This window comes from Antechinus flavipes, chromosome 2 (genome assembly GCF_016432865.1).
Source record: "Antechinus flavipes isolate AdamAnt ecotype Samford, QLD, Australia chromosome 2, AdamAnt_v2, whole genome shotgun sequence".
Classification (NCBI taxonomy): domain Eukaryota; kingdom Metazoa; phylum Chordata; class Mammalia; order Dasyuromorphia; family Dasyuridae; genus Antechinus; species Antechinus flavipes.
Window position 1 is genome coordinate 605,499,856 of NC_067399.1, and position 22,316 is coordinate 605,522,171.

Genomic DNA, 22,316 nt, shown 5'->3' on the forward strand with positions numbered 1-22,316 from the left:
ATACTGTAACCTATTTAACATATATAGGACTGCTTGCCATCTAGGGGAGGGGGTGGAGGGAGGAAGGGGAAAAATCGGAATAGAAGTGAGTGCAAGGGATAATGTTGTAAAAAATTACCCTGGCATGGGTTCTGTCAATAAAAAGTTATTATAAAATAAAATAATAAAATGAAAAAAAGAAAAAAGAAAAAAAAGAAAATTTTATGATCTGATAACTTGGGGAAGTGATTTCCCCTCTGAGTCTCAGTTCTTTCTTCTGTTAAATAGAAAGATAAGACTAATTGCTCTCCAAGCTCCCTTCTGGGTGGAAAACTTAATTCTATTCTGTAAAAATGCCAATCCTCAAGTCAAACCAACTTTTGTTTTAAAGCATGCATTTTTTAAAAATCTCAAAAGGAAGCATTGCTCGTTGATTTTTATATATGCCCTTAAATTACAATCAACTCAAGTGTATAGCTATGTTTTCAGGTCAATCAGTATCACAAAGTTTCAGGAACAGAATTTTAACTCTGTCCAAAAAATAATGTCATGGAAATTACTCTTGACTTTGCAATAGATAGGGTGCTGAGCAGGAGTTGGGAAAAAAAAAAAGTTAAAATTCAGTCATACTTAGCTGTGTGATCTTGGGCATGTCATTTAACTTGTTCACTTCACTTTTCTCATCTGTAAAATGGAGATAATAAGAACAGCTATCTCCATTGGTATTTGTGAAGATGAAATGAGATTTTTTTTGTGAAATATTTGTAGCACAATGCCAGGCACACAGTAGGCACTATATAAATATATTGTTATAAGTATTATCATCAGTTTCATTAGTACTCCTCTGAAGGCAAGCTGTAAAATAAAGCCATTCCTCTCCTTTACCATACTCAAGTAGAAAAACAAAGGTCATGATATTTTCCTTCCTCTTTCCATTCTTTCCACTGGCTCCATTAACCTATCCAACATACAAAACCCAAGCCAATTTAATTCAGAGTTATAAATCCAAGGCAGGAATAATGGATATTTTTGTGTGCACACAGGCATGTTTGTGTTTGAGAGAGTTCACATTCTTCTATTTTACTCTGGAGAGAAAAGCAGTCAGATTTCATAAAAGTGAAATTGGCAGGCATTTTATTTCTTGTTTCCCAGTTGTTTTTGTTCATATATACATGTAAAATTACCTGCTTTGAAAGCATTTCCAATTGACTACTCAATTGGCTAGGATATTATTGTTTTTTAAATAGATTTTAAAAAGTCACTTGAGATCTTAAGTCATTAAAAGAAAATAATATGTTTTGCAAAATTTGGCAAATATTTATATTTTATTAAAATGCTTAGAGAAAAGTGATGTGCTTTTTTTTGCTGATGGAATAGAGACTGGTTTCAAAATGTTGAACTTCTTCTGCAAAAGTTGGAGATATTTTTATAGAAAATAGCAGGTTGTACTCCTAGGTGTTAATGATGTCATCAACTATCAGAAACTACAAGCGGTTCACACTAAGAATTTGGAAGGAAAGTCAAGGAAGAATTGACTTGGCATTGTTAGTTAGTTAGTTAATGTACCTTCTTGGTGTAGTGAATCTCACCAGGCACTTGAAATTTAGTCATTTATTAAAAGGCATGTACTATATACTTAGCTTACACCTAGGCTAATAGGCCAACTGATTAAGCTGTGTCACTGTTGACACGATTTATTTTCCTCTTTGGAAAGTTCATTTTCTTCCCAAATTACTGAGCAGAAATGGAGGTATAGGAAAATTCGGGCTGAACTACACAAAGTTCCTAATCCAAAGATGCTGAGAAGCTTCTGGGAAGTACTTTTTGGCTGAAAAGATGCTCTACTATATCAAAATGTTATTCCTCCATTACCAAAATAATTGGTCAAAGAGATAGCTATCAAGCAAAATTGAATTTTGGCCTCTCTTTCCTTCTTTCTTCTCTAGAGAAAGTGAGCAATAATTACGTAGTCTCCAAAATTTTCATTACAGACTTTATATGAAACACCATATTTTTAGCTATGCTTTTTCATTGCTTTCTTGAAAATATATAGATACCACAGTATGGCTTATCAGGGATCTTTTCCCTGTACCTTGCCATTCCACCCTCCCAATGCCCTAAAAAAGGCTGTAGTTGTAACTCATTTAAACCAGGACTTTATTAAAAATTGTATTCTTGCTTTGAACACTCTACCTAGTTTGCTGATTTGTCCCAGTCTTGATCTTCATTTTTTAGATTGTGAACACTTAATGGATTTCATTTTGAGGGCAGTTGGATTCTGGATTCAATCAATGAAGGAGGACTGATTAGTTACTCTAAAAATGGATTCCATTTTCTTTTCTAATTGTTTTCTGACTTCTTAACTCTATACACAAACTAAAAGGCAGTATTTCCCCTCCCTATTGTCATGGGCTCTTTGGCAGACCAATTCTTTAAATGGTAATATTGTAGACATCTAGGAAAGGTATATTGAGAATGCATAATCTAATTTCTAATCTGCTTTAATTCTTAGGTCTAAAGCATATAAATAAAAACCAGAAATTGGTGAACATATAATCTAGTTCTGATGGAAATTTAGTGTTCATTTATTTTTAGTAACTAATTTTGGAATCTCTATGTGTACAAAAGAAGGGGAATGTGTTTGTTTTTTTTTTACCTTAAAAATGTGTTTTGATGCTATTCTTAATATCTCCTAATTTAATCAAATATTTACAGCAAAAAACCCAAAGTAAAAGTTCTAGCTAATCATAGTAGGATTCAAAAATTTCACTGAAATTTTCATCAAGTCAGGGCCAAAACCATTTGTTGCCTTTACAATCCCTGGAAATACTCAAAAAGTCATCTCAGGAACAGACAGTTTTTGAGAAGTACTGTTCCTATCTGGTTAATGACATCTCTTTGAATTTGGAAGGATGAGCTTTGGAGTTGGGGAAAAAAGACAACTTAAAGAACTAGTCCATCTATCCATATCTATATCTATTGCTTCAAGTAGATATGGTTTTGTTATTTTCATTTCACAGTGGATGCATATGGATTAAATGATTTGCCATATTTTATATACTTAAGCAGTGGTGCTGGATTTCTCTTGCTTCCCACTGCATTGAATATCATCCACTCTTTCATCATGAAGGAGGCAGGAGAAAGGGAAAAAACATCCCTTGAAATGAAATCATGCCATTTAATACTTAAATTTAATCTCATGTATATGTATGTTGTGTGTATGTAGCAGAAGTCTTCCTGTCTATATTAAAATAGCAACTGTCATCTCTAACAAGTTGCCTGAGTAAGGGCAGGTGGACAAATTGCTTTGCCTAGATCCATTGCCAACATATTAGGCAGTTGGAGCTATGATAAATTCTCAACTGTAATTACAAAAAAGTTGGCTGTTCCCTCTTCTTATCCATCATGTCAGTGGCTTAGCCACATTCCAATATGTCAGCAAGAGAATATTCTGCCTATTACCTACATAGCTTTTTTGAAGACTGCTATTTGCCAATTCTCTAGACTTCTAAATTTTAGAAGATTTATGGAGTCATAGTCAAAAAAGAAAAAAAATCAAGTTTTGGTTATCCTATGATAATATAGATTGACACCCACCTTCTCCCAATTAACTTAACTTGGACTATATTTACATAGCCTTGAGGCCCTTGGGGGACTGAATTTGGTGGGCATTAGGTGAGGAGAAGAAAAGTTATTTCTCTAAGTCATAGTCCAAATACCCCTTGCCCAGAAATCTATATTATGATAGTAATTGACTGCACTGAATTTTTCACTTTTCAAAAAGTTCTAGAATCATAGACTGTAAGAACTAAAAAGAGCCCAAGGAACCATTTTGAATTAAATGTTGAATTAATCACTTTGGACTAAATGTTGAATTGATCATTTTAGATTAAATGTTGAGTTGCTCTCTCCTTTTACAGATGCTAACATTATGAGGAATACACACACACACACACACACACACACACACACACACCCATGATACAAATGTTCTAATCATTGAAATAGTAATATCATCCGAGAGAGCCATGTTACAGTAGAAAGAATGTTGTATCTAAAGCAAAAGACGGGTTGCCATTCTAACTCTTCTACTTAGTAAAGGTGAAAATGAATGTCATGTACTATCTTTCAATTCCTTTATTTCATCATATGCCAAATGGGAATAATGATACTTGTACTTCCCATCTTAGATGATCATTGTCAAGCTCAATGAGATAATAGATGTTAATGCCTTTATTTAATCAGAATGTGCAAAGAAATGTTAGCTATTTCTATATTGTTATTATCTTAGTTTTATGATTCTGGGAAACAGATCATTGGATCCTGAGCTCATCTAATTATCATTTAGATGTCATCTAGAATGAGGTAATTGATAGGTTAAGTGAGTTGTCAAAGTCACAGAGATAACAAGTGACAAAGCTATCTGACTCCAAATCAAAAGCTCTTTCCAGGGTACCATAGTAGATGTCAAAGTTGAATAGACTGGCACCAAATATGAGTTTCTAGAATAAATAAGAAGAGCCTAGGCTCCTAAATGAAATGATTTTGTTCACAATGCAGAAGTTTGAGAAATGTATAAAGACAAAAAAAACCCTTCAAAGCTCGATGAGTCAAGTTCACCTGTAGGCATGACTAAAATAGAGAAAAGAAAACAACATACTGTGTCTTAAGGGTATAAAAAGAGATGAGATGAAGGATTAGGGACCAATTCATCTCTCTAAGGTTTCTAAGAGGGAAACAATGGACAGAGCCAGCAAGACAACCACTTCTTTATTAAGTAGGTTAGCTTAGGTCAGTTGTTAACCAGAATAAAATAACTAAATGGCTCTGCTATCAGCTGTAGGAAATGAACCAATAATACATATCAGTGAGGCAGAGCTCAGAGAAGGCTGATCACTCTGAAGGCAGAGATCGACTGCTTCCAGAGCTTGGATTTCTGAGCCAGAGACAAAGGTTAAGTTGAGTTCTATCTCAGCTTTTTTAGTATGTGTGTGGGTGTTTGTGTGTATGAGTGTGTGTGTATGTGTGTGTCTTTTTCTGTTTCGCTCTTTCTCCCTGTTTGAATTAGAGGCCAAAGACCTGGAGTCTAAATCCCACTCTTTCACTTCCCAGAATATAAACCTGGGCAAGTTCCCAGAGTCATCAGCTTTGTCAGGTAGAGCTGTAATCCTAATCAAAATAAGGGCAGGTACTCCTTAGGTTCCCCTGGTATAATGCCAAGTGAAAGCAGGTTCCTCAACAGCCTCAAAGAGATACCCACAAAAAGTCTTCACAACTGAGGGCTATAATAGAGGTTACAAAAGACCCACCACAGTGGGCACTCTAGTATGCATGGAACTTTTATAATGTAAAGATAAGGGATTCTGTGGAGTATTTGTTATTTGGGTTGAATAGAATCTGAGGGTAGTATAATTCTCTTGTTGCTTAGTTTTTTTTTTTAATTTTTTATTCCTTTTAAATAATGTTTAAATAAAACATCATAGCCATAATATTTGTAAGTATAGCAATAGTATTAATATATTTTAAATATATTACATATATTAAATATATTTTTTAATTGTCTATATTTTCTAAGTGGTGTTAGTGGTATTAAGTCATGAAATCTGTTAAACCTTCCAAAATTAACCAAAATCCTTTAAGTAATACATGGATTTCTCTAAAAAAGCATGGAAAAAATCAAAGAGAAGTATTTATTTTACTTAACAACAAATTCATATGATAATTCACATAAGAGGAAAATTCATGGAATAATATTTCTGAGTTCCAAAACTCCATTTTTCATTTTTTTTTCAAAACTCCATTTAGACCAGCAGGATGAATACAGAGAGGCTTGGAGAGACCTACATGGACTGATGCTAAGTGAGATGAGCAGAACCAGGAGATCATTATACACTTCGACAACGATATTGTATGAGGATGTATTCTGATGGAAGTGGATTTCTCTGACAAAGAGACTTAACTGAGTTTCATTGGAGAAATGATGGACAGAAACAGCTACACCCAAAGAAGGAATACTGGGAAATGAATGTGAACTATTTGCATTTTTGATTTTCTTCCCGAGTTATTTTTACCTTCTGAATCCAATTCTCCCTGTGCAACAAGAGAACTGTTCGGTTCTGCAAATATGTATTGTATCTAGGATATACTGCAACATATTTAACATATATAGGACTGCTTGCCATCCTGGGGGGGGGGAGGGAGGGAGGGGAAAAAACGAAACATAAGTGATTGCAAGGGATAATGTCGTGTAAAAATTATCCTGGCATGGATTCTGTCAATACAAAGTTATTATTAAATAAAATAAAATTTAAAAAAAAAAACTCCATTTAAAAAAAAAAAATGTTTGAAGTGAAACTACAAAGCTCTACCCCACAACTGTCATGTGGTTCATTTAACCAATAAGAGAAGACACATGTGGGCTTCCCTCAAGCTATGAGCAAATTTTCCCAAACTAGGCCGGCTAGCCCCTCAGAAATAAAAGAAATGAATGATTAATGAAGCATCAGCTGTGACTACCCTGAATTTTCTGGTCTTTTTGATTTATCAGACTGCTTTTTCAAGAATTCCTCTAAGCTGTTTTTTTTTTCCTATGTTACTTTGCAGCTCCTATGCTTGAGTGAGATCAGAGCCAGAATCTCAGAAACACCTGAGAGAAATAAAGAAATTACCCCATCTGATGGTATCACCAAGAGTAGGACAGAACAAAACAGAGAAATAGGAAACTGGAGGAAAAGACACAAGCAATGTCTTCCTTAGGGACCTAGAAATTCAGTAACTTTCCAGCAATTCTCAACTTCCACAATTTCCCAATACTTTCAATTGAGAAAGATTTGTTTCTATCAAATTGGTCTCTGATTGACACAGTCTTCATCTCAGTTTTTCTTTTTTTTTCCTTCCTTACCTTCATTGTCTGCTTTTCCACCATAGAAAACCCAAGACATTCTGTCTATATAAACCCAGAACTGTTTCAGGACTTTAGTTTCCCAGCCAATTAGCCAGTACTTGGAGCTTTTATATGTGTTTATCACCAGGTTCTGATCAGCTGGTGCATTGGTCCCTAGATTTGAAGGTGTTTCTGGATAAGACCAATTTCAATAATTAGCTTAATGAACAAATCTCAGCACAAAACAATAGTGCAAAGATCACATTTCTATTCTTTCAATTTCTTTGGACAAAAAAAAATCTAGCTTTGGCACAAACTAATTACAGTTTCAGAATGGAGATTTCTTATATTCCTCAAACTTAATAGCTTCAGAAATTAAAACTAAAACCTACTTAAAAATTTACCCTTCTCCAAGTTATCAATCAACTCTTCCTGTCTTCTCCATAAAGCCTTGTCTGCAGAAGAGACACAGAATTAGTCTGGTCTTATTATGTGGCCAAAATATTTAAGCTTCAGCTTAAGTATCTGATCTTCTAGTGAAGATTTTGAATTAATTTCTTTAAATATTGATTAATTTAATCTCTTAGCTGTCCAAAAGCTTCTCAAAAGTCTTCTCTAGCACCACAATTCAAAAGCATACATTCAATAGAATTCAGCTTTCTTTGGAGTCCAACTCTCACAAACATACCATTGCTACTGGGAAAAAAAAAACATAACTGTGACTTAAAAAACTTTTAGATTTACACAAAATCCTTTGTTGGGAAGGTGATGTCTCTGCCTTTTGATAAGCTGTCTTTATTTGCCATAGCTTTCCTTTCAAGGAGCAAGAATCTTAATTTCATTGCTGCAATTAGCATCTGAAGTGATGTTTTAGCCCAAGAATATAAAAATCTGATACTGCTTCCATTTCATTTGTATTTGGCAAGAAGTTGCCATGATTTTTCTTTCTATGTTTTTGGTTAGCTTTTAAATTTCTCTCTCACCATGAGAACTCCTCCACTTTCTGCCATCAGAATGGTATCATTTCCATAGTTGAGGTTGCTGATAGTCCTCCCAGCAACCTCAGTCCCAGGTTTTGATTTATACTGTTTGGAATTTCACATGATATACTCTCTATGTAAGTTAAATAAATAAGGTGACAATATATAGTCTTGCACATATTTCCTTTCCTGATCTTCAATCAGTTATTCCATGTTCAATTCTAACCTTTGCTTCTTGACCTATATGAAGGTTCTTCAGAAGACACATAAGATCTAATCTGTATTGCATTACTTGCTGTTTAAGGGAGGGGAGTGAGGAAGGAAGGAGAAAAATTTGGAACACAAAGTTTTACAAGGGTGAATGTTGAAAACTATCTTTTCATGTATTTTGAAAAATAAAAAAGCTATTATAATAATAATTAAAAAAAAAGAAATATCACCTTGACATTCCTAGGGTTTTTTTTTTTTTGAAGAGATCTCTTGTATTTCTCATTTTATTATTTTCTTCTCTTTATTTGCATTGCTAATATAAGACACCTTCTTATCTCTTCTTGCTATTATCTAGAGTAGAGTTGCCTTATAGGGTGTTGAAAAAGTGTTTGCTATGATTAGTAAGTTATCTTGACAAAACTCTATTAGTCTCTGCCCTTCATCATTTTATATTATGAAGCTGAACTTGCTTGTTATTCCAATCATTTTTTGATCCCCACTTTATTGTTCCAATTCCTTGTGATAAGTGTGACACATTTTTTGGGAGATATTTCTAGAAGATGCTATAATTCTTCATAAAAGCGATCAACTTTGGCTTCTTCGGCATCAGTGGTTAAAAGATAGATTTGTATTACTGTGATGATGAATGGCTTGCCTTGGATTTTAACAGATACCATTTGGTCATTTTTGAGATTATACCCCAGTATAATTCTTACCATTTTTAAAATTTTTTTATTTTTAAATAACTTTTTATTGACAGAACCCATGCCAGGGTAATTTTTTACAACATTATCCCTTGCATTCACTTCTCTTCCGATTTTTCCCCTTCCTCCTTCCACCCCCTCCCCCAGATGACAAGCAGTCCTATACATGTTAAATAGGTTACAGTATATCCTAGACACAATATATGTGTGCAGAACCGAACAGTTCTCTTGTTGCACAGGGAGAATTGGATTCAAAAGGTATAAATAACCTGGAAAGAAAAACAAAAATGTAAGCAGTTTATATTCATTTCCCAGTGTTCTTTCTTTGGGTGTAGCTGCTCCTGTCCATCCTTGATCAATTGAAACTGAATTAGATCTCTTTATCAAAGAGATCCACTTCCATCAGAATACATCCTCAAACAGTGTCGTTGTTGAGGTATATAATGATCTCCTGGTTCTGCTCATTTCACTTAGCATCAGTTCATATAAGTCTCTCCAAGGCTCTCTGTATTCATCCTGCTAGTCATTTCTTATAGAACAATAATATTCCATAACGTTCATATACTACAGTTTACTCAACCATTCTCCAATTGATGGGCATCCGTTCATTTTCCAGCTTCTAGCCACTACAAACAGGGCTGCCACAAACATTTTGGCACATACAGGTCCCTTTCCTTTCTTTAGTATCTCTTTGGGGTATAAGCCCAGTAGAAACACTGCTGGATCAAAGGGTATGCACAGTTTGATAACCTTTTGAGCATAATTCCAAATTGCTCTCCAGAATGGCTGGATGTGTTCACAATTCCACCAACCATGTATCAGTGTCCCTGTTATCCCACATCCCCTCCAACATTCCACATTATCTTTCCCTGTCATTCTAGCTAATCTGACAGGTGTGTAGTGGTATCTCAGAGTTGTTTTAATTTACATTTCTCTGATTAATAATGATTTGGATCATCTTTTCATATGGCTATAAATGGTTTTAATTTCTTCATCTGAGAATTGTCTGTTCATATCCTTTGACCATTTTATCAATTGGAGAATGGCCTTGATTTCTTATGAATTATAGTCAATTCTCTATATGTTTTGGAAATGAGGCCTTTATCAGAACCTTTGACTGTAAAAATATTTTCCCAGTTTATGGTTTCCCTTCTAATCTTGTCCACATTAGTTTTGTTTGTACAAAAACTTTTCAATTTGATATAATCAAAATTTTCTATTTTGTAGTCAATAGTGATCTTTAGTTCTTCTTTGGTCATAAATTCCTTCCTCTTCCACAGGTCTGAGAGGTAAACTATCCTATGCTCTTCCAATTTATTTATAATCTCATTTTTTATGCCTAGGTCATGAACCCATTTTGACCTTATCTTGGTGTATGGTGTTAAGTGTGGGTCAATGTCTAGTTTCTGCCATACTAATTTCCTGTTTTCCCAGCAATTTTTGTCAAATAATGTGTTCTTATCCCCAAAACTGGGGTCTTTGGGTTTGTCAAACACTCGATTATTAAAGTTATTGGCTGTTTGTCCTTTGAAACTAACCTATTCTATTGATCAACTAGTCTATTTCTTAGCCAATACCAGATGGTTTTAGTAACTGCTGCTTTATAATATAATTTTAGATCTGCTTACCTTTTTTATTAACTATGAGTTATTCTATTTCCCATAAAGGATTCTTGCCCACAGTAGTTTATTAAATTAAATTCATCCATTTCTGTTCATTTAAATTTACTAACACTCAAGATGTTAATGTTCAATCTTTCCATCTCCTGTTTGACCACATTCAGTTTACCTTGGTTCATAGATCTTACATTCCAGGTCCCTATAAAATTTTGATCTTTGTAGTGTCATCCTTTCCTTTTGTCACCAGATGTATCTGTATTCGAGCTTCATTTTGACTTCAGCCCAGCTGCTTCATTAAAAATGGAGTGACTTGTACATGTCTTACTCTTTTTACTAGTAGTGAAGATAGAGGAGAAGCAAGTGACTGAATTATGATGTAGAACAATGAAATCTATACTTTTGATGGACCTAAACCAGTGGTCTCAATTAGAAGTGAAGTAGAGGGGGGCGCTACATAAAAAAGCCTTGTAGGTCACATGGTAACTTTAAAAAAACCCTACATATTAACAAAATCAACATTCTTTTGTATTTTGATTTATTTTGTTAAGTATTTATCATTCATTTTATTCTACTTCTAGCTACAATAGGTAGTTTGGTCTGGGCCATGTATCTGACACCTCTGGTCTAAATCAAGAACACATTCCCTATTTGTGGGTGAAATGAACAATTTAACACTTGGCAAATTCAGCTTTATAATGATGGAAAGAATGGGCAATGAAGGACCAAAAAGTTTTGACATTATAAACATTTAGAAAGATGGACTTTATTCTCTGCTACTACTTTCATGAATTATTCATATAGCAATTTGAAATAATTGTTATTCAGCAGGGAGTCTGACCCTTTTGAGTTAGCACCACATTTCTAAATATTCACCCAGGCCCCTAAAAGTAGGACTCAATAGATATTAGAGAGCCACTTCACAAGCAATACCAAATTTGCATTCTTTCTGAGAGGAGATTCAAAACTTTGAGCATAGTACTAAAATGTTTGATGCCTTGTATAAGTAATTCTCTATGGTAAAAGGCATAACTTACTGGAAAGAAAAAAGAAGTTGCATATTTTATTTATAGATTATAATGCATCCATTGTGTTTCTTTCTGTACATTTTTTTCATGAGATAAAATAATCAATGTCCTATATCTGATATGCATTGTTCCATTTAATGCTTACATGGGAACTGGAGCCCCTTTCTTTCATATCTGTGAAGACTCAAACCTGATTTATATTTTGAGATTCCCAGAGGAAATTCTGGAAGTAGACAAAATGAGCTAGATATAATCCAGATAAACACAAGACTTACAAAAATATTTAGCAAATATTAAGTGGTACAAGAAAATGTACAAATTAAGTTTTCTAGATCTAAAACATACTATCTTATGTCTTTATATACATGCAAATTACATAAGGTACATATAGTAGTATAAAATAATCACTTAAATTAATAATATGAAATTAAAGAGAAAAATGAAACAAACCGTTTCTAAAAATTACTATCACTAACTTCAGTGATCAAATTCTCTCTCCAAGTAAACAACGTCTTTTCCCCTAGAAAGTCGACATTCTATTTATTCTCTTTTTTGCCTATGCTATGCCTCGAGCTATGAGAATACCACATGATTTGTTCAGGGCAAGACTCTAGAAATGAATCATTGGGTTAGTGTCCATTACGAATGAGCCTCCTGCATGCAATAAATTCATAGATTTTGTAGAACCACATAAGATATCCTGAGGCCAAAATATTGTCTATTGAAATAATAAAAACAGGTACAAAGCCTGGTACTACCAGAACTACCTGCTAAGGATGAGAAATAGCACGAGTAGCTCTGCCATTAAAATGGTTCCTGGTTCGAAGCCAAGTTCATAAAAGAGCAACCTCAAAAAGCATAGCTCTGAAAAGCTCAACTAGTGATCATCTCAAGGCTTCTTTTTCTATGACAGAATATTGGGCTCATAGAAAAGAAGGCTGATGCCATATGAGAATAGGTATTGAAAAGAAAAGGAAACTACTAGTGCTTTTCTAGGGCTCCTGTGGCCTTTAATAGGATATTTGATAAAGGCAGCCAAAGAAAAAGACCTTTATTCCAATGTCTTCATCTCACAGAACAAAGGAAAACCTCCTAGATTCAAGCATAAGCTTTGTTCCCTTAAAAGCCTAAAGCAATACACCACCTAGTTTTAATACAATGACAACTCAAATAATGACTTCACTAAGGACAAACTCAGAATTGAATTAGCCATTCAATTTTTAATAACAATAACAGAATATACCAAAGAAATCTGGGTAAGTCATATAAGTAGGCTTGGCTTGTGTCCTATGGTCTGATGGGATTTTTCTTGCTAAGGTGTGGCAGCACACAGGACACAAATGTCCCCCTGTACAACTTCTAACTCTTTGAGGAACAAGGGAATGTAACTAAGGCCAAGTCTCCACCAAACTATCTCTGATAATACTTGTCTTTGGGGCCTTTGCCCTCTTCCAGCAGCCCTTTGTCCCATTTCAAATTCCCTACTTTCTAATGTTCTTTTCTCATGTAAGTGTTAAGGAGCACACCTAAGTGTGAAGGAGTAGGTCAGTTCTTCAAGGACCCCCACAAGAATTACAAGTCAGCCTTTACTGACACAGATGTTGCTTGTGAACTAAGAATGAAATAAATTGGAGGCAAGAGAGAAGAGGAGAGAGGTCAGAGAATGGAATTGCCTCTCAGTCTCCTTTTATCATCATCATCCTCTCACATGAAGGGATCTCTTCTGCTGGTCAGAATTGGATCCCCAGTAGCAGGTCACTCCCATAGCATGGAAGGGATTAACATTTCTCTCCAACCTAAAGAAAATCTGGGTTTAAGAACCTAGGTCTCCTAACTCTTGACTTTGAGTTCCAAGTCTGAAGATAATAAAATAGAAAATTTGGCCATGTCACTTCAACTCTCAAACCTCAGTTCCTCAATTGTAAATGAATGAATTGGACTAAATGTCTAAGTTTCCTTGCAGCTCCCTAAGATTCTCTGTTTATCTATGCTCCTCCCTTTTCAGAATCCTTCAGTAGAAATCTCACCTCACAATTCTTCATCTGACCATTGCCTTTATATTTTCTGCAGAAAAACTTAAGTAGATCCCTCTGTTGTTGTTTGCTTGCATTTTGTTTTCTTTCACAGTTTTGTTTCCTTCCTTCTTGATCTAATTTTTCTTGTGCATTAAGATAACTGTATAAATATGTATGTATATATATATATATATATATTGGATTTAACAAATATTTTAACATATTTAATGTATTGGACTACCCGCCATCTAGGGGAAGAGGTAGGAGGAAAGAGGGGAAAAATTGGAACGGAAGGTTTTGCAAGGGTCAATGTTGAAAAATTACCCATGTATATGTTTTGTAAATTAAAAGCTTTATTTAAAAAAAAAAAGACAGGTAAACTGAAACTAGGATGCAAGGGTAACTTGAATTTCCTTATATAGAGTTTGTACTTTATTTTGTATAGGCAATGCAATAAGAAATTTGCTTGTGCATATGAGTTAATTAGAAGAGAATAGAAGCAGAATGACCACATAGGATGTTGTTACAGATGTCCCCATGAGAGTAAATGAGTTTGAATAACAAAGTTAGTGCTGAAAGTGGAAAGGAAGAAAATATAAGAAATCTTGCAAAGAATCAATAAGACTTGGCAAGTGATTAGAGATAAATGTGAAGCAAAGGTAGATTGGAGGACAGTAGTTTCAACAACAGAATAGAGAATTTGGGGCAGGGCTTGCTTTTAGGTGAGGGATAATCAATTTTATTTTGAACATGGTGAGTATGATATTTTATCAGGATTTTCAGAATGTGAAAACATCACTTTCAAATTAGAGAATTTATTCTTACCACATCATCTGAAAAGGATATTTTATCTTTCTGGAATAAACTTAATGTGACATTTTAAGGAATAGTTGAGTATGGACAATGGAAAATTGAGGAATGTTTGCAACATATGAATGTTCTTTGAAGAATATTCCTAATTCAGAGACATATTAAGAAATCAGACAATGAGAAGCTCACCTTAAAGTTATCTCCCAGAAAACCTAGATAATGTAGCTATACTCTGATCCTCATTTTTTAAAAATTTTAATAGTTTTTTATTTACAAGTTAGTTATATGCACGAGTAATTTTACAGCATTGACAATTGCCAAACCTTTTGTTCCAATTTTTCCCCTCCTTCCCCCCACTCCCTCCTTTAGATTGCAGAATGACCAATACATGTTAAATATATTAGAGTATAAATTAAATACAAAATAAGTAGACATGTCCAAACCATTATTTTGCTGTACAAAAAGAATTGGACTCCAAAATATTGTATAGTTAGCCTGTGAAGGAAATCAAAAATGCAGGTGGACAAAAATATAGGGATTGGTAATTCTATGTAATGGTTCTTAGTCATCTCCCAGAATTCTTTTGCTGGGTATAGCTGGTTCAGTTCATTACTGCTCCATTAGAATTGATTTGGTTCATCTTATTGCTGAAGATGGCTAGGTCCATCAGAATTGATCATCATATAGTATTGTTGTTGAAGTATATAATGATCTCCTGGCCCTGTTTCACTCAGCATCTGATCCTCATTTTTAAGAGAAAAACTCATTCAAAGACAACAAGGCTGACCTATCTTAATAATCCATTGACACTTGTCACTGGGCTTCTTTGTTTAATCTTTCAGCTAAACACTATGTCAATGTGTGGTATGATCATATACTTCATCTTTTCCCACTTCTGCCACTTTCTCTTCATTATTTCTAAAGATACTTCTCTATTCACAAGAGGCTTCTTGTTTATTTTTTGGATAAATATTATGAACTCTATTCTGTTTCTCAATATTTCTGTAATTGTTGTGCTGATGTACCAATATGAAATTTGAGCTTATTCAGTCTCACTAATATAAAACCTAAACTAGCTTATTCTCAAGAATTGCTAAAATGACAATCATAATCTAGTTCACATCTTCAAAGACAGTCACAACAACCTTTGAGGCAACATTGATGAGGTTTAGCTTTCCTATTAATAATAATACTGTCTTATTAACATAAGCTAAGAGTTATAATATGAATTTCATCAACCATAATTGCATACAGAAAGGAAGTTAGCTTTCCAGAATATCTTCATGGGCATATTTTTACATAGGTCTGGGATTAGTCAGCCAGGTGGATTCCAACCAGCTTCTCCCTATCCTTTCTCTAACCCATCCCTGTTTTTTTCCCTTACTTCCTAGATCCTGCCTCTGCTCTTTTATAAATTTATAAAATTTATTTTTATGATTTATAAAAATCATATTCCCTCAAACACAAACTGCTCATTTATGACCCTGCCTTACCTAATTATATTTGCTTGCTATTCATATAAAATAAAATAGAAAAATCTCTGTAACCTGTGATGGATGCCAATCACATAAATTCTTTGTGTTTTTCTGAACTATTATACTTTCCCAAATCTCTTTCATATCACCACTCCTGGTACCTTTATGCCATTTTGTCATGAATTAATATTATCTCTTTATGTGGGTAGAACAGATGTTCTGGTTAATAAATGCATTTCTCCCATGAAAGAAGCCTTGGTCATTAAGCACTCTGAGTCAGTTGAACTATCATTTTGTCCAAAGTTATCCTGCAAATGAATGTTTTTCTTGGTTCCAGTTTCTTTGTCACTTCAGGCCTTGACTCTCAAACCTCTCCACCCCCCAAATATGAATCAATGTAGCACTGCTCCATATAAATAACTCAACCTATTCTTATTCCAAAGATCACAGGAAAATAGATTCCAAGCTGGGAAGAACTTTGGAGGACATCTACTCTAACCTCTTTACATTAAAGATGAGCAGTAACTTGCCATAGATTATATAGGTAGTAAATAGCTGAAGTAGGATTCAAATCCAAGTGCTCTGCCTCAAATCCTGACATTTTCTGCTTGAAATTCAGGAACTATGGATCCATGTTTATCCCTCTCCTCTTTTCAAATGTCCCAGTCTGAAATCTCAGCTTCTTTCTTTGGTCCTCAACTCATATTTTACTAGTGTAATTACCAATCCCAAAATACATCCTGCAAAAGACATTTTGCTTTCATCATTCTTGGTTTCAGAAATTTAATGATAATATCCAGATCATACAGAGATCAATATACACAAATTCATATAGTTCCTGTATGAGGACTCTGATATGAAAAATATTTATGATGGCTAATTGAAATCTAATTAAAGTATATGATGAGTCACTGTAGGAAAAATGACTCCAATGGTGGATAATTCTATATGAATTTGGCCTCTAAAAATCACTTATCTGATCATAATCTACTTGTTATTGGTGACCTTCTAGGAATTAAAATAAATCACATCAGTTAATTATAGTTAGGTTCTAGTATGACTGCCAACAGGCTAATCACTAAATATTGGACAATATCCAAAGAACTGAATAACAGCAGCTCCATTGTGGTATGTCTGTGTGGGGGCCTCTGCTAAATCAGAGAACTAATCTGTTATTAAATGCTAAAATGGATCTAAATGCGTGGTTTTTGTGCTCCTAGCATTTCAGACTCAACATGTACAACAACTTCATGTTTATGTTCAGTAAATACTGTACATGAGTTCCTGCTATATGTCTTACTTTCTATTCTCCTATCACCCACTCTCATTTATCCAGGCCAAACATTCCTCTTTGTTCTCCTTCTTTGCACCTTTTCATATGAATTTTGGAATTTTTATGCCCCAGGAGAAGGAATCAAAAAAAAAAAAAACCACATTGCATCATACTCACAACCAAAGTGAGTTCCTTCCTTGTGTGATAACACCTGTGAACTTGGTCAGCCTCCTGGCATCAACTTCAATCCACTGGTGAAGGTCATTTCTTCCTGCACACCAAGCTCCATCATAAAAGTCATTTTCATTAATACCTGCCTGAAAGAAAGACAAAAGTGTTTTCAGAAATCCAAGAGAATCTGAACTCAACCTTTAAAGAGGTGGGAGACAGATAGTATATATGTATATAAGGGGAAGAAAAGGGATTGTGAGGCAATGAATTAAAAATCCTTATTCCCCACACATTTTATGTTATGTCATCATGGAAATTTTTTGGTGCTACATGTCTGTTGTCTGTCCCATATGAGAGCCTAATTTTAAATTCTCTCCTGTAGGGTTTATATTTACTGGATTAGCATTTAATTGAATCATTTGGCAAGCTAAACATCAGCTACTATTACCACCCAAAGATTCCCTTGGCAGGAGCTTGTAAGCTAAACGAATGGAAGGAATACTAGTGAATTTTTCCCATAACAATCTACATTTTTTGGGGAAAAATGATACCATTGCTTGAATCAAGTTGCCAGGACATATGAACACAAAGCAAAGCTCTTCAACTGACTTCAGTCTAAAGATCCCACCTATTTCAGAGAGAAAGAATGATTTGGTATACTAAGGAAATATTCATCTGCATTTCAGAAATAAAGATTTTGATGATTTTATCTCTGAAGACCATCTTTAAGCACTTCAAGCATTCTTAAAATCAAATTCTAAGGAGCATTCTTAATGTGGGTTTGCAAAACTGAAGTAAATTTAGAATTAATACTTGGCAAATGGTCATTTTAGGAGGGGATCATAATAATGAGAACCTTCAGTTACTGTAAGCATCATTCAGGACTAAAAAAAATTTTCAGAGATTGAAAAGACCTTAGTCTACCTGACCATGAAAAGTATCTTCAGCATGCTTGGTAAACAGTGATAAGCCTTTGTTTGAAGACCTCCAGTTAAAGAGAGCCACTATTACCACCATTCCACTCCATTCTACTTCGAGACAGCTTTAATTGTTGGGATTTTTTTTCCTTCACAATAATTCTAAATGTGTCTATAATTTCCACTCATTTCTCCTAGTTCTCTTCATTCATCTGGAGCCAAGCAGGAAAAAAAACCTCAAGATTTTCAAATATTTATAAAGTTATTATATAAAAAGTATATACCAAATAAAGATTTTGTGAATAATTAATTGATCTCTTTATATTATTTTTCATGTATACATGCACAGTGAATTCTAGAATTTGTTTCCTTTCATTTGCATTTGGGATATGGAAAGTTCAATTTACTGAAAGTAAAAAAGTATCAGTTGCAAAAAATATTTGAAACCCCTATATTAGAGAATTGGCCGGAGGACTAAGAGTCTATATGAATTATCCAGGGTCATTTAGGCAGCATATATGGCTTTAATCTGAACTTGAATCTGATTTTAAGGGTAGCTCTCAATATTGTCTGGTAACACTGTCAACAAGGAAAAGAGGTTACATTAGTATAATCTTTGTTTGATAGAGCCATAATAATTATGCTCATATCTTTTATAAATAGTAATTAAATATTATAGATTTTTTTCCAAAATTCAAAATCAAGATCACTCTGCAATAAGAAAACCACCTTCTTACCTTTTTTGAAAGTCAGAACAATATTCACTTTATCCAATCCTACAGGACCATTTATCAACCCTGCCAGTCCCTTCAGTACCATTTATATAACTCAGGCAGACTTGGTAAATGGCCCAATATGTAATTCAATCAAAGCCATAAAAGGCATTGATGTTATCCCTTATTCCTCTATTAAACTTGGTTGTCAAGTAACGGGGACACAATAGTAGCCAGGTGAATAAGTCAGTCCCAAATATTTATTACATTCCTACATGATAAACATTGTGCAAATAAGCATTGAGGAAACTGGTACCAAGAAGAAAAAAAATCTCTTCTTACAATGAGTTTATAGTCTAATGAGGGAAAGCCTTCCATTCTAATGGCAAAGAACCACACGCCTTTGAAAATAAATAAGTAGCAACATAGGAAGGGTTATGAGCTCAGACTGTCAACAAACACTTTCTGAACTTTATTTTGTTCCAAATACTTTCACTAAACAATGGGGATTCTAAGAAAAGCAAAAATATTGCCTTTGTCCTCAAGAATTTTGCAATCTAATGGATGATGGAAAGCAACATTCAAAGAAACAAAAAGTCAAAAATCAGGTGCATACCAAATACAATGTAAATGAAAGTAATCTTAAAGGGAATCACTAGTAGTATAGGTGTAAGGGAAAGGGAAGAGAAAGAAAAGCTTCTTGGAAAAGATAGGATTTGAATTGAGGAGAAGGGAGGGCATTCCAAAAATGTAAGACAGCCATTATACAGAGTCTGAACATGATGTGTCATATGCTAACAACAGCAAGAAGGTCAATGTTATTGGAATTTGAATATATGAACAGGATTCCATGGGTGGAGTCAAGATGGTCGAATAAAGCCAGGAAGCTGCTCGAGTTCTCCCAGTTTCCCTAGAAAATCCCATCAAAGCAAGTCTCTGAACAGAGTCTGATAGAATTAAACCACTCTCCAGCTCAAGATAAACTGGAAAAACTTCAAGAAAGGTCAATCTCACTGAGATGAAAAGGATGCTTAGCTTAGCTAAGAGAGATTCAGGGAAAGCCAGTGAGTGGGTCATAATCACAACAAATTGTCTGAAGAAAAAACTCCCTAAAAAGTACCAAATGGAAAAAGAGATAAAAAAAGCAAGGTGAAGAAAAACACACATTAAAAACTAAAACAGGGCAAATGGAAACTAATGACCCTGTGAGAAAGCAAGACTCAGTCAAACATACTAAAAAGAATGGAATGGATGGAAAAAAATGTGAAATACTTCATTGGAAAAACAGACAACCTGGAAAATAAATCCAGAAAAGATAATTTTAAAATTACTGGCTTATCTGAAGGCCATGACCAAAAAAAATAAATAAATAAGGGCCTAGGAAGCATTCTTCAAGAGATCATTAAGGAAAACTGCCCCAATATTATAGAAACAGAAGGGGAAATCCTCATTAAAAGAATCCATTGGTCACCTCTGGCTTTCCAGAGATCCTACAAGGAAAATCCCAAGGAACATTGTTGCATAACTACAATCTCAAGGAAAAAATACTGAAAGCTGCCAGATAAAAAGAATTCAAATATCAAAGAGAAACAGTTAGGAATGTCCAGGATCTGGCACTTTCTCCAATAAAAAAGATCAGGGGGCTTATAATATCATCTTCCAGAAAGCAAAGGACCTGGGATTACAATCAAGAATTAACTATCCAGTGAGACTTGGCATCCTCTTTCAGGGGAGGCAATGACACTTCAATGAAGTAAGATACTTTCAATCATTTCTGCTGAAAAAAAAAAAAAACAGAACTAAACAGAGATTTTAATCTACAGACACAGGACTCAAGAGAAGCATAGAAAGGTGAACAGGGGGAAAATATATATATATATAAAGATTAAACTGTTTACATCCCTAGATAGGAAAACAATATCTGTAACTCTTCACTGGGGCAGACAGAAGAGGGCATCACACAGACTGAGGATATGGTTGTAAATGGTCCCTGCTGTGATAACATTAAAGAAAAACTCATGGGGGAGAAAGATATATTCTAGGAAAAGAGGAAAGGGGTGGTATGATGGGATAATTAATTCACATGAAGAGGTGCAAAAGACCTATTACAATTGAGTGAAAGAAGGGAGGGGAATGAGCATTGTCTGAAGCTTGATCTCATTAGTTATGGCTTTAAGAGGGAATAATTTAATCATTCATTTGAGTATAGAAATTTATCTAACCCTATAAAGAAGGAGGAGGAGAAAGAGGAAAAGAAAAGGGAGGGACAGGATAGAAGGGAAGGCAAAAACATCAGGGAAAGGGGTAAGGGGGGTGGATAGTGTTGTAGAAGATAAGGTAATGGGTTCAATGGGTTAAAAAACACTACTAAAGAAGGGGGCAGAGATGATAGGAGATAAAGTATTGGGTAGTGTTGGCAAAAAAAACAAAACCCAAAACACCACCATTAAGGAAAGGGTGGAAAGAGAGAACAAAAGTATACACAGGAGAGAAAATATGATGGAGGGTAATAGTGTTCTGCTAATCATAATTGTGAATGTGAATGAATGTGAACTATAAAATGAAAGCAAATAGCAGAGTGGTTTAAAAAACAGAATCCCATAATATGTTGTTTACAAGAAACACATTTAACACAGAGACACATACAGAGTAAAGATAAAAGACTGGAACAGAAAATATTGTGCATTAGCTGAAATAAAAACAAAACAAAGGTAGTGATTCTGATCTCACATAAAACAAAAGAAAAATAAATCTTATTAAAAGAAATAAGGAAGGAAAGTATAAAATTGATAAAGGTAATCTTAAACAATGAAGTAGTAACAATACTAAACCAAGTAGTAGAACAGCCAAATTCCTCGTGAAAATATTGAGCCAGTTACAGGTAAAAATAGATAGCAAAACTATACTAGTGGGGAACCTCAACCTTCTCCTTCCAGAATCAAACAAATCTAATCACAAAATAAAAAAGAAAGAAACTAGGGAGATTAATAGAATCCTAAACAATCTAGATATGATAGACTTCTGGAGAAAACTGAATAGGGACAGAAAAGAATACATCTTTTTCTTACCAGTACATGGAATCTTCACACAAATTGACGATGTATTAGGGAATAAAAGTCTCACAATCAAATGCAGAAAGGCAGAAATACTAAATGCTGCTTTTTCAGCCCACAAAGCAATAAAAATTATGTTCAATAAAAGTGCAGCAAAAAATAGACAAAAAACCATTTGGAAATTAAATAATCTAATTTAAAGAATGAGGAGTCAAACAACAAATCATGGAAACAATTCATAATTTCATCCAAGAGAAGGACAATAATGAGGCAACATACCAAAGAGTATGGGATGCAACCAAAGCAGTTCTCACAGCAAATTTTATATTCTAAATAGCCATGAATAAAATAGAGAAAAAGGAGATCAATAAATTGGGTATGCACTTTAAAAAGCTAGAAAAAGAAAAAGTTATAAACCACCAAATAAATTCCAAATTAGAAATTCTGAAACTCAAAGGGGAGATTAATAAAATTGAAACTAACAAAACT

At 34.3% G+C, this 22,316-nt stretch overlaps 1 protein-coding gene across 1 annotated transcript in view; it reads right to left on the bottom strand.

Moving 5' to 3' along the window:
* CPXM2 (carboxypeptidase X, M14 family member 2) overlaps positions 1-22,316 on the bottom strand; it is a 264,562-nt gene that overhangs the window by 131,771 nt on the left and 110,475 nt on the right. The window contains exon 4 of the mRNA XM_051981609.1: positions 17,151-17,290. Coding sequence (XP_051837569.1) covers positions 17,151-17,290 — 140 coding nt within the window. The remainder of the gene's footprint in view (positions 1-17,150; positions 17,291-22,316) is intronic.